Here is a 13,093-nt window from a genome sequence, read left to right on the forward strand (position 1 = left end):
AAATTTTAATTTTTCCCTCGCATCCGAGGAGAAAAAGTAAGATTTTGATCTGCCACGCAAGGAAAAAGAGATAAAAATAAGGAAAAAATAAATAAATTTAAAAGGGGGAAGTCATAAATACCCCCGTTTACACGCGCGCGGGCATAGAGACGCGCGCTTCATTATTGCCGCTGTCAGTCCCATATTCCCAAAGCGCTATATTAATTACTCCAGGCGGCTTTTTGTCCTTTGCATCCAACGGTGGGTTGTTGATCCAATGGCCAGGGTTCTTCTTCGGGATTTGGACGGAATGAATGACACCGTTTCATCTGTCTCCGTATATAAACCTCTGAAGGAGGTTATTTTTCTTTACTTTACACATTCTCAGAGTACCCAGAGCATTCTCAGAGCACCCAGAGAGTCCTTTCCTTCGAAAGCCTTTCACGCCTCTTCGGATTTCTGCGTTCTTTGCCTCCAGGATCTACAAAGACTTCATTTCGAGTTTAGGGATTTTACTCCAATCCTGTTTATGTAAGTTTCGGCACCTCCTAATCCTTTATTTTCTTTTCGGCTAATGTTTTCTTCCCTCAAAACCCTTCTTCTGTTCATTGCTTCAGTTATTCTCTTAGAAATGGGCAAATTCCAACTTCTCGTCGATAGTCCGGCGTTGATAGAGGAATTCAAGCGAAATTATGGTATCCCGCGGGGGGTAAATCTGAGATATTGCCCTCTAGAGAGGATATTAACGGTCCGAAGAGAAGGAGAGGTCGTAGTTCCAATGATAGCCTTCATTGAAGGGGGAATGACCCTCCCAATGGGCTCCATCACTTTAAACTATCTTCGCAACCACAGACTCTCTCCTGAGCAGTACGCGCCCAACACCTTTAGGATATTAAAGGCCATCGATGCCTTGAACGAACAGTTAGGACTAGGGCTGACCTGGCATGACTTAGCATACATGTATGAATGTTATAGCCAAAAAGGTGCGGGATACTATCTCAAATCCCGATCTGACGTCGTTAGACTGTTCTCCTGCCTTCCCAAATCGAATAAAGGGATGAAAGACGACTACTTGATCGTCTCGGGCGCATGGCATGACGGTCTACACTGTCCGACCGAGCCAGGAAAGCCAGGTGTGACTTCTTAGACTTAGGGTCTCTAACAATAGTCTTAGGGCCTTCATTCTCCATAGCCTGTTCTTTTTTATATCATCCTGTTTCAGTTTTCTGACCCGACCTGTTTGTTTGTTTTACAGATAAAACACATACTGCTCCTCGGCTCAGCCTTATTAACGCCCCTGCCCTCAATTACCTACTACGTTCGGAGATATTCATAAGCGAGGACAGACAGCTGCGGTCCATCCCACTCATACTCGGCTACACGCCCAAGAAAGCAGACATCCAGCTAGCTGGTAACGCCATCACACAAGGTGATCACCGGCTACGACGAATAGACGTTGCTCGGAAAAACTTTTTGGCCCCATACGACCTCGCACCTGTTCCACACCCCAACCCTCAAGGCGTTCCTTTGCTAATCCGACCAGTTCAACAAGTCCCTCTCGAACCGGCAGCTGCAGGCGAAAGGGTCGGCTCCTCATCCACTTCATTAGAGGAGCAGATTGACAAGTTTAGATTTGAAGGGGACACTCCAGGGGGGTTCAGATAATACCCTCTCCAGACTCCGAAGAGGAACCTGACAGGTAATCCTGCATCCGCCCACCCCTGCTGCTGACTACAGTCCCTGAGAATTCTTCAGAAGAAGAAGAAGAAATGTCTAACTTGAAACTCCTTCTGAAGAAAAGGGGTAATAAAGCTGAGTCTAAGGGGACGGGGACCTCTCGGCTAGCGGTGAATCTACCTCCACCTCCACCCCCACCTCAGGTCTCTGATCCGGCTCTAAAACCGATACCAGATTTGAAGAAAAAGAGGCTTATCGAGCCCGAGGAGCGGGAGGTGGTGGTACCACTAAAGGTCAAGCAGCAGAAGGTGGGAAAGGACCACCGCAGCAAGAGGGCCTCTTCTGTGGAGAGTAGGGAGGAGCCCCTAGTGGCCGACGTGCGCCGAGGGCAACGCACGTGGTCTCCCAGGCTGGAACTTGATGGTGTTCCTTTTTCCTGGGAGACCTCTGTCAGGAATTACGATGGGGGTAGAGCTGGGCTCATAGCTGAAGCGCTGAAGCAACCACTGCTCCTCCCTTGAGACATGGAGTCATACAGGCGCTTCAGCTAGTATGATCTCTTTATGTCCCTGAAGAGGGACTTGGCCATGGTAAGCATGCTCATTCGGCTCCTCGGTTAGAGTATTAATTTCCTATATTTTTATGCTAACACTATTACCTTATTTGTTCAGATTACCCAGTAGGTCTTCGTGGCCGAAGAATGGAATCGAAAGGCTTATGTGGAAGCCCAAGCGGAGGCCCAGGCTAGGTTTGAGGCGGAAAGGGCATTGGGCAGCCTAAAGGATGAGGTCTCTCAGATCTCGGACCAGCTAAAGGGAGTGACCTAGGAAAGGGATAGCTTCCATGCTGGTCTTAGAAATGCTGAGACCCAGGCCGAAGCCCAACGCAAGCTGTTGAACGAAACTTAGAAAAATATGGCAACTGAGAAGGAGCTTGTGAAGGAGCTTCGCGTCGAACTCCTGAAGGCCAAGGAGGCTGTGAAGGAGGCTCGGACGGACGCTCAGCTGGCCAAGGAGGCGACCGAGGCCGAAAAGAAAGCGTCCTACCAACTGGGAGTGGAGACGACGGAGAAAGGTCTTACTGAGCAATTCGCTTCAGTCGCTAGGGACTACTGCGACATGACCTGGGGCAAGGCGCTAGATGCTGCTGGAGTGCCTGCTGACTCGGAACTGAGGCTGCCTGAGAATATCTTTTATGACGCAGACATTCGACAGCTTCCAGAGGCTGACGCCCCTCCTCCAACACAACTCCCAAAGGTCTCGGAGCAGCCTTTGGTTGACCAAGCTCCCCTAGTCATCCTTGAGCCTACCAAGGATTCCAACTAGCTAGGTGATCAGGGCCCCCCTACTGAGCCACATCAGGAGAAGGGCGAGGTCTTGGAAGGAAAGAAAACACCCTCGGATCTCCAAGACCAAGCCCCAACAAAAACTTAGGTTTTAGTTGTTTTGTTGTTGTTGTTGTGTTTTTTTTTTGTTCCCCCCCCCCCTTTTTGTAGGGGGTTGTAAACTGTCTTATTTTGATCAATGAAATAGTTTTTCTTTTGGCTTTTGTGTATTTGTTGCATGCTGTATGGTTTTCTTTTGTTACAAGTAACTTCACTTTGTAATTATAGCAATGGAGGCAAACATAATTACTTTGTCTTGCTGACAATATATGCAATTAAAATTGGTTCCGAAGAAGACAATACATAAAGGTTACTGTTAAAGGATGGCCGTAACAAATATTATAAAAGTGGACAAATCCTTTTGCATGTATACTTAGGAATGTTAACACAGGTTTAAAGTTGACAATAAACAGAGTCAGTAATGCCAGGCAAGATTTATTCTAAAAATAACTCAGTATTAATAACAGCACAACAGTATTAACTAACTAAAAATCACCTAGTCCGAAGATCACAAACACGATTGGGTTTAAGCATAAGTATTTAGGGAACCAATAGGGAGTGTTAACTAACCCAAAATCATTTGGTCCGAGGACTACAGGCATGATTGGGTTTAAGTTTAAACACTTAGAGAACCAATAAGAAGTGTTAACTAACCCAAAATCATCTGGTCCGAGGACTACAGGCATGATTGGGTTTAAGTTTAAACACTTAGAGAACCAATAAGGAGTGTTAACTAATCCAAAATCATCTGGTCCGAGGACTGCAGGCATGATTGGGTTTAAGTTTAAACACTTAGAGAACCAATAAGGAGTGACAAGTTATCATAATGAACGAAGAAACGATTCGATTAATAATAGTACCTCTTGAGATTATTTACATTCCAGGGGTGTGGTATTACATGACTATCCAAGTCCTCTAGGAAATATGCCCCAATGCCAGCACATGAAGTAATGCGATATGGTCCCTCCCAGTTTAGTCCTAATTTTCCCCAGGCTGGGTTTTTCGCAGTGCCGACGACTTTCCTGAGTACCAAATCACCATGTTCTAAGGGTCTTAGCTTGACGTTGGCATCATAGCCCTGCCTAAGCTTCTGCTGGTAATGCGCCAACCGAACCATTGCACTTTCTCTTCTTTCTTCAATCAAATCCAAGCTTGCTTCTAACAACTCATCATTGCTGGCCGGACTGAACAAGCTAGTTCTTAAAGTTGGGAAACCTGTTTCCAAAGGAATGACAGCTTCAGCCCCATAAGTCATTGAAAAAGGAGTCTCTCCAGTAGATCTGCGAGGTGTAGTTCTATAAGCCCAGAGCACGTGTGGCAACTCTTCGACCCACTTACCCTTCGCATCGTCCAGCCTCTTCTTTAACTCATTAACTATGACTTTATTAACTGCTTCAGCTTGCCTATTCCCCTGAGGAAGGAGTAGAGTATCTGTTCGTGATTCCTAGTTCGCTACAATAACTCCGAAATCCGTTACTGTCGAATTGTAAGCCATTGTCCGAAATGAGAGTATGAGGAACTCTGAAACGGGTGACAATACTCTTCCACACAAATTTTTGCACATCCACGTCTCGGATATTGGCCAAAGGCTCGGCCTCGACCCATTTCGTGAAATAGTCTGTGCCGACCAAAAGATACTTCCTGTTTACTGCAGCCTTGGGGAATGGACCCACTATGTCCAACCCCCATTGGACAAACAGCCACGAGCTAGATAGTGGGTTGAGGACTCCACCTGGTTGGTGTATGTTCGGTGCGAATCGCTGACATTGATCACACTTCTTTACATAGTTATGGGCTTCTTTTTGCATGTTTGGCCACCAATACCCTTGAGTAAGGGCTCGGTGGGCCAATGACCTGCCTCCAGTGTGACTCCCACAAATTCCTTCATGCAATTCCTCTAGTAGCAACTCAACTGCCTCTGGATGAATACACAATAGGTATGGTCCTGAATAGGAACGTTTGTATAACTTTCGGTCTTCGGACAGCCAAAACCTGGTAGCCTTCCTTCGGATCTTGTCAGCCTCTCCCCGCTCTTCCGGCAAGGTGTCATCCTTCAAGAATTTGATTACGAGATTTATCTAGCAGAAACTTTCTCGAATCTGGTGCACTCGGACTGCATCCCTTCCTGCTCCGGTAGGCTCATAGAGATCCTCGATGAGGATAACTCTTGGCAAGTCTTGCTCCGAAGAGGTAGCTAGTGTGGCCAAAGAATCTGCGTGCGCGTTACTACTTCTAGAAACATGTAGCAAGCTAAAAAATTCGAATTCCACCTGCAGACGTTTGACTCGATTCAAGTATCCTTGCATTCTTTCATCCTTCGCTTCAAACTCCCACTGTACTTGGCCCACAACTAATCTTGAATCCGAGAAAAACTCCACGGCCTTTCCTCCCATTCTTCGGACCATAGCCATTCCCATCAATAGGGCTTCATACTCTGCCTCATTATTGGTCGCGCCAAAATCCAGCCTTAGTGACTTTTCAATGATAATTCCTTTTGGAGATATCAGGACCAGCCCCACTCCAGAACCTTTCCGGTTCGCAGCGCCGTCTACGTACACTTCCCAACGGGCAGGATCTTGTTGAGAAATCATTCCGACGATTTTCCATCCATGTCTCCCTTTATCGTTACTTCTTCTAAACTAGGCTCCGTGAACTCGGCCACTAAATCTACAAGGATCTGCCCTTTGACTGAAGTGCGAGGCATATACTTGATATTAAAAGCTCCTAGAATAGTGCCCCACTTGGCTATCCTCCCCGTGTAATCGGCACTTCGAAGTACTGTCTTAAGTGGGAGTTGCGTGAGCACAACGACAGTATGTGCTTGAAAGTAGTGGGGCAATTTTCGTGTTCCGAGTACTACTGCCAAAATGGCTTTTTCCAATGGCAAGTATCTGATCTCAGCTTCATGGAGAGACTTACTTACACAGTAGACCGGCCTTTGTACACCTTGATCCACTCTTATCAGCACTAAACTTACAGCATAGGGGACCACTGCGATATAGACAAATAAAACCTCATCTGGTTCATGGCTAGACATAATTGGTGGCCGAGACAAGTAGTCTTTAAGTTGTTGGAAAGCCGAGGCACATACTTCAGTTCATTCAAATCCCTTCCACTTGTTGATCAGCGAAAAGAAGGGTTTACATCTATCCTCGGACCTAGAGATGAATCGGTTCAAAGCAGCTGTCATCCCCGTTAACTTTTGGACCTCTTTCGGATTTCGAGGAGGCTGCAGATTTTGAATAGCCTTTATCTGATCAGGATTGACCTCAATTCTCCTGTGTGTTACCATGTAACCCAAAAATTTGCCTGATCCCACACCAAATGAGCACTTCGACGCGTTCAAGCGCAACTTATGTCTCCTCAGGGTCTCAAAAACGTTATCAAGATCCTTCAAATGCTCAGAAATAACCTTGCTTTTAACCACCATGTCATCTATATAGACCTCAATGCTTTTGCCCAATTGTGATTCAAACATCTTGGTCATCATCCGCTGATAAGTAGAACCTGCATTTTTTAGACCAAACGGCATCACTTTATAGTGGTAATTACCAATGGGGGTAACAAAAGCGGTTTTTTCCTGGTCATCTGGGGCTAATGGTATCTGATGGTAACCTTGGAAAGCATCCAAGAAACTCATCCGAGGATGACCAACAGTAGCATCTACTAATTGATCAATTTTCGGCATAGGGAAAGGATCCTTAGGACAAGCTTTATTCAAGTCTGTAAAGTCCACACAAACTCTCCACTTTCCACTTTTCTTTTTTACCACCACAGTATTCGCCAACCATTTGGGGTAAAAAACTTCTTTAATAGCCCCAGCTTATTTGAGCTTCATCACCTCTTCCCTGGTTGCATCAGCATGCTCTTTGGATGGCCCCCGAGGAGGTTGCTTCTTTGGTACACTCAGAGGGTTAACCCTCAGATGATGGCAAATGAACTCCGGGTCCACTCCTGGGGCTTCATAAGTACTCCAGGCGAATACATCAATATTTCTTTTAAGGAAGTCAATTAGCTCTTCTTTCTCTGGTTAAGGTATTTGAGATCCGATTTGAAAATATCTCTCAGGATTGGTCCCAATTAAAACCTGTACTAAGTCCTCGCATTTAACGCCTTCATCATGACTCTCGACGGGTGACAACCGACCCTTTAATTGCTATAGGTCTCCCTCCGCCCCGGTTGAGGATTCAATCTCAGGCTCGTGTCGTATGGCGGCCACTAAACATTGCCTAGCTGAGGATTGATCTTCGCGGATCTCACAAACGCGCCCTTCGGAAGGATATTTGACTTTCTGATATAGAGTGGAGGAAATAGCCCCTAGCGTATGTAACCAAGGCCTGGCTACAATCGCCGTATAAGGGGAATAGACATCTACCACAATGAAGTCCACCTCAACTACTTCTGAGCCAGTCTGTACAGGCAGCCGTATCTGTCCTTTCGGAGTAACCATCCTTTCCTCGAAGCTGACCAGGAGAGAACAGTATGGAGTTAAGTCATCAAGTGTGAGATTCAGCCCCTTGAAGAGGTCAGGATACATGATCTCCACCGCGCTGCCCTGGTCCACCATCATCCTCTTCACATCATATCCCCTGATCCTGAGTGTGACTACCAAAGCGTCGTCGTGAAGCTGAATGGTCCCAGCTTTATCTTCATCCCAAAAGCCTAAAACGGGTGGGGCAGCCTGTCTAGAGCTCTTCGGATCTCAGCCAATATCCCTTACTGGCAGTCGAGCCACTGACATAACCTTGGTCGGCCAGGACCCTGTTCTTCCTGGCGCTGCAAAAATGACGTTAATGGTACCTAATGGGAGTTTCCTAGAATCTCTCTTTTCGGACTTAAAATTCGCTTGACCTCCTCGGCCACTGGAGTGGTGCAAAAGATGCCTCAACCTGCCTTCACGGACCAGCTGGTCCAAATGATCCCATAAGCTTCTGCAGTCTTCAGTGGCATGCTCATGGTCTTGGTGGTATTGATAATAGAGATTGTGATTGCGCCTCTCAGGGTTCCCTACCAGTTTACTCGGCCACCTAAAGAATGACTCGTTCTTGATCTTTTCCAGGACTTGATGAACGGGCTCTTTGAACACTGTATTGACTGCTTGAGCATTTGCTGAGCCTGACTGCCTGGCAAAATCTCTCCTCGGCTTATTGTTGTTATAACGATCCGACCTGAAGTCCTTCCTGTCCTTGGGGGTAACCTTATCCTTACCCTTCCCTTGCTGCTGATCTTCTTCAACCCTTTTGTATTTCTCAATACGGTCCATAAGCTGACGCATGTTAGTGACAGGCTTGCCGGATAAGGATGTTCTTAAACAATGATCAGTGGGGAGACCCAACTTAAACGTCTCTAAGGCTATTGCATCAAAGTTGCCCTCCATATCATCAAACATCTCCCAATATCTATCCGAATACGCCTTAAGTGACTCGCCCTCACGCATGCTTAAGGATAGCAGAGAAGACAAGGGCCTGGCCACCCTTCGACATGTGACGAAACGTGAACCAAAAGCATGAGTGAGCTCTTGATAAGAATCGATAGAGTCTGCTTTCAGGTTATCAAACCACCTCATGGCCACGGGTCCAAGACTAGAAGGGAATACCTTGCACATCAGAGCTTCATCTCTGGAGTAGACAGCTATCCTTTGGTTAAAATGGCTCACATGTTCCACAGGGTTCGTTTTACCGTTGTAAATAGTAAAGGTTGGCTGATTAAAACGCTGAGGAAGTTTCGCTCCTTCAATCCTGAGCGTGAAAGGTGACCTAGAGATTTGATTCAAAACCTTGCTCATGGCATCATTGTCGACCCCTCCATGTGGTGGCCCTTGAGGTTGCTTCTTACGAGGGTGCTCATCCTCATATGAAAAAGATTCGCTGATTGGAGTTCGAGACCTCTGCTCATAGGTGATGTCTTGTCCGTCATCAGAGTCGTCGTCAAAGTGCGAGGCAACGCGTTTTCTTTTCGCATGACGCAACTCCCTTCTTAACCTTTCAATCTCTGTTTGCATGCTGTTTTTCTCTGCATGAGAAACATGACTTCCGCCACGAGGTTGAGTTCGTTCAGTGTGTGTAGTATGCACACTGCCTTCACAGTCTTGCCTCCGCTCCAAATTGAGAAAAGGATCAATATGTTGGGACGCCCCAGACTCTGCCGGTTGTTGCCCTGGTTCAGCCATGATCAACTGCTGCTCCTTCCCCTTACACTCAAGCTCTTCCCACAGACAGCGCCAATTGTAGGGTTAAGATTTGTGGCCCAAGCCCAAAACAATAAATTTGTAGAGTATGGGTGAAAGAGTTAGGTTAAGTATTGGATTGACAACAACGAATCACAACTTTCAAACACAAGCCAACATGAATTTACACGTAAAACCTGAAAATCCGAAGAGCTATACTATTGTTTATCTGATGAACAAAGGTCTTAGGGTTATGGTTAAGTTCTCTCTTTCTTTTTTTGTTCTTCCTCCCCCCTTCTCGTTAGGAGCCTCCTTCCTTTATATAGCCACCCTTCTCCTCATCTCCATCGTCCACTTGTTCCTCATCCACGAGTTTGCTTGAGTACATGTCACGTCAAGCATCTTCTTTTAGCTCTGTGTGAGTGGCGATAGGTTAGGATGCATTATTCAGGGGTCTTCTCCACATAAATGCGGTCAGAAAAGTTGCTGCAGAGTATTAAATACGGTGGTAGCAGCTTTCCCTTTAGATATTTCTCCATCCTTAACGTCTCCCAGCATACTCAGAGTTTATCTTGGTCAGGTGGAGTCCTCGGAAGGTCATTTTGGCCTTTCACACACTCAATTGATTTATAATATTTGCGTCAGAGGATTACAACTTCTTCAGAGAGGAGATATCCTCTTCGGATTGTAATAATTCTTCCTTCTGAGGGTCCCACTTCCAGATGGGCCCTGCCTTTTCCATCTCCTTCTTCTCGGTCGCAAAATAGCTCTCCTATGGGCTTTCGGCCCATTATGTTAGGTTGGGCCCTTTTCCCTCCACAATATCTATATTTAGCATGATAGTTTTGATTAAATAGTGAGTTGATACGTTATTATTATGTTTATTAAGAGATGTCCAATATTAGAAAGTAATTAATTAAGTGTCATATGTCTAGTAATAGGATGAGTCCAAAATAGTCCATAACCAGCTGCAGTTTAGTTCATGTCCAATATAATAAGGTATGTCCAGCAATGGTTTATGTTCAAATAATGTATGTCCAGCAATGATTTATGTCCAAGTAATATATGTCTAACGGTAGTTCATGTCCAAATGATATATGTCCAACGGTGGTTATGTCCTAATAATATATGTTTAGTGGTGGTTTATGTCCAAATAATACATGTCCGGTAGTGAGATGAATTCAATTTATTAATATATGTGTTTATTAATGGAGCATTTATGAATACATGTTTATTAAATAGTGAGATAATATTAAAGTGATTTGCATCCAGCGGTACAGTGATAATGAGTTAACATATGCTTAATAATGTAATTTCAAAGATGGAGAAAACATTGACTTATTTTTTATGTTTCTGACTCCAACTGTATAGCATCACTTCATTTTTTATATGATTTGTGGCTCCAGCTGTATAGTGTTGCTTCATAGTTTGTGGCTCCAACCATATAGCATCACTTTGTTCTTTATATGATTCGTGACTCCAATTGTATGGCGTTAATGAGCTGATAACATTTCAGCGGTATAATAACATTAGTCAAGTGGTATAATGATAATGAATAAAATATACTTAATAATATAAATTTGAAGATAAAAATATAATGACTTATCTTCATAGTTTGTAGCTCCAATCGTATAATAGTGGACTTAACATTTTCAGTAACATGAGAAAATGAGTCTAGTGGTACAATATGATATTATGAGTCCTTTTATGGTGACTTCATGATTAAAAGGGAAAAATGGGTTCAATTGGAGGGAGAGAGAATATGTCTAGCCATGTGCATAGGCTGGTTAAGTTCATCCTCTTTATCATGCACTTAAATGATTTTTCCTATATAATACTCTTTTGGTTTTTAGTCAAATATAAGTGCTACTACCTTCCATAAGAAGAACTTTTAGTTTTAGAAATTTATGTCTTTCATGAGAATGACTTTAATATGAAATCATCGTGCCTTCTAAGAGGAGGACTTTTAGTCTTTAATGTTCATATGCCTTCCATGAGAAAGAGCTTTTGTAATGTGTTCTTGGAAGAGTGTTTGGTATCTTTTAAGATGTATGGGGATTGTAAGAAATATATATGTTTTGTGAGATATGATGTTTGTAAGATAGATTAGAAATATATGTAAGAAGTATGTATGGATAGTTTGTGAGGAATGTGTTTGTAAAATATATGGAAGTATGAGATAGATAATATGAAAGTTAAATATAGTAAATACATGAGCTTATAGTTGCTATTGGAGTTGTTTTTTGTGTTATGACATTGGTTATGTTGTTTTCTAAGAAGAGAGGTATTGTAAGAAAAATAGAGAAAGAGATGGAGATGTATTTATGGGCAGCAAAATGATAATATTTCAAAATAATAGAGTGTGGAAAAGATGGGCAATGGATAATGGTGTGGTGTAATAGGTGTGTTGTAATAGTGTTATCTAAGAAGAGATATTTTTTATAATAGGGATGGAGAAGTGTAGAAATGCTTAGAGATACGGGCAGCAAAGTGAATGAAGTTTCAAAATAAGAGGGTGAAAGAGGAATGGATAGTGGTCGTGTTAGTGTGTAGCTTGTTTCTCTTTATATAGAGCCAAGTATGTAACTAGATTAGAATTAGTTAAAGGAAAATTTAGCAAATAAGGAAAAATATTTGACAAAGTAAGTGGTTTCATTAGTGGGTTTTTGTTTTTTAGCCAAAAGAAGAAAGTTTGAGACTTTAATGCTGCTGAAGCTGCTGTTACAGCTGTCAATCACAGCTGTAGCTGCTGGATGATGTCATCTGAATGACATCTTCTGTTGGAGGAAAATATTTGGCATTAAATCAATGGTTTGGCTGAAAATGGTAAGATAACCTTTATGGGACTTTCCTATTTTTGGTACTACAGTTGGAGGCTAAGGATCTTAGCTTAAAATGGTAGGATTTCTTTTATGAGATCCTTACTTCTTTTGGTATAGCAGGCAATTGCTGGGATTGACCATTAATAGGCAAATGATGTCATTTTAGGATATGTTAACTACCTAAGTTGCTGTTGGAGTTATTGCAGTTACTACTGGAGCTACTGCAGCTTTTGCTGGAGTTGTTGTAGTTTCTGTAGGAGCTATTGCAGCTTTTGCTGGAACTATCGCAGCTTCTGCTAGAGCCGTTGTTGGTATTTCTGACTAAGTTTCATCTTTTGGAAAATTATATGTTTAGTCCATATATAATTTTGATAAGTAATAGACTAGTTGGTTGATATTTGATGAAGTTTTAGAGATGTAATTATGGTCTTTTTGTATTTTAACCAAATCTTGGAGAGTAAGGAAAACATTTAATGCTAGATATGATATATTAATATATATTTAGCCATGTGCTTGTAATTGATTTAAATGAAAAAAATAATATAATTTATATGAAATGCTATAATTACATTTTTAAACTTATATTATATGATGAACATTAATTTTTATATAAAGAGCATGAGGAGTTTTATCATTTTAAGTGTTATGTGATATGAGAAGCTTACCAAATGTTACCTATTGCACACTGACCCGTTAGAGTTCAGGGAATTGGGAAAGACATGCCAAGCAACATGCTTTTCTTTATCAATTTTGAACCACTGGAGCTTTACTGAACATACTTCTTAGCCCTCCAAACCACGACTCCCAAAATTCCCCTGATGAGACTTATGAGCTTGGATCATGAGCCGAAAATGAGATGTTGTTCCATGAGCTCGAATTATAGGCTTTTCTTCTTGAAATTTATGTAATTATCTTTGAAACCTAAAAACCCTACCTTGAGAGAATATCAGAATGGGGATCAGAAATATGAGAAATTTGAGAGTGTGAGAAAGTGTCTCTCTGATAGCGTAAAAGAGTTTGCTGAATTTTGAGATCCAGTCTCTATTTATAGAGGCTGGAATGCTT

General features: G+C 42.9%; 1 protein-coding gene across 1 annotated transcript; it reads right to left on the reverse strand.

Annotated features, from left to right (window-relative positions):
* Window positions 1-7,196: 7,196 nt before the first annotated feature.
* On the reverse strand, window positions 7,197-9,209 carry LOC136071372 (uncharacterized). The gene is made up of 2 exons (XM_065782586.1): window positions 7,761-9,209; window positions 7,197-7,667 (listed from the first exon to the last, which is right to left on the reverse strand). The coding sequence occupies exons 1-2, from the start codon at window positions 9,207-9,209 to the stop codon at window positions 7,197-7,199; spliced, it is 1,920 nt and encodes a 639-aa protein (XP_065638658.1).
* Window positions 9,210-13,093: the final 3,884 nt, after the last annotated feature.

The sequence above is a fragment of the Quercus suber genome, unplaced genomic scaffold, assembly GCF_002906115.3.
Source record: "Quercus suber isolate HL8 unplaced genomic scaffold, Cork oak 2.0 scaffold_16, whole genome shotgun sequence".
NCBI classification, from domain to species: domain Eukaryota; kingdom Viridiplantae; phylum Streptophyta; class Magnoliopsida; order Fagales; family Fagaceae; genus Quercus; species Quercus suber.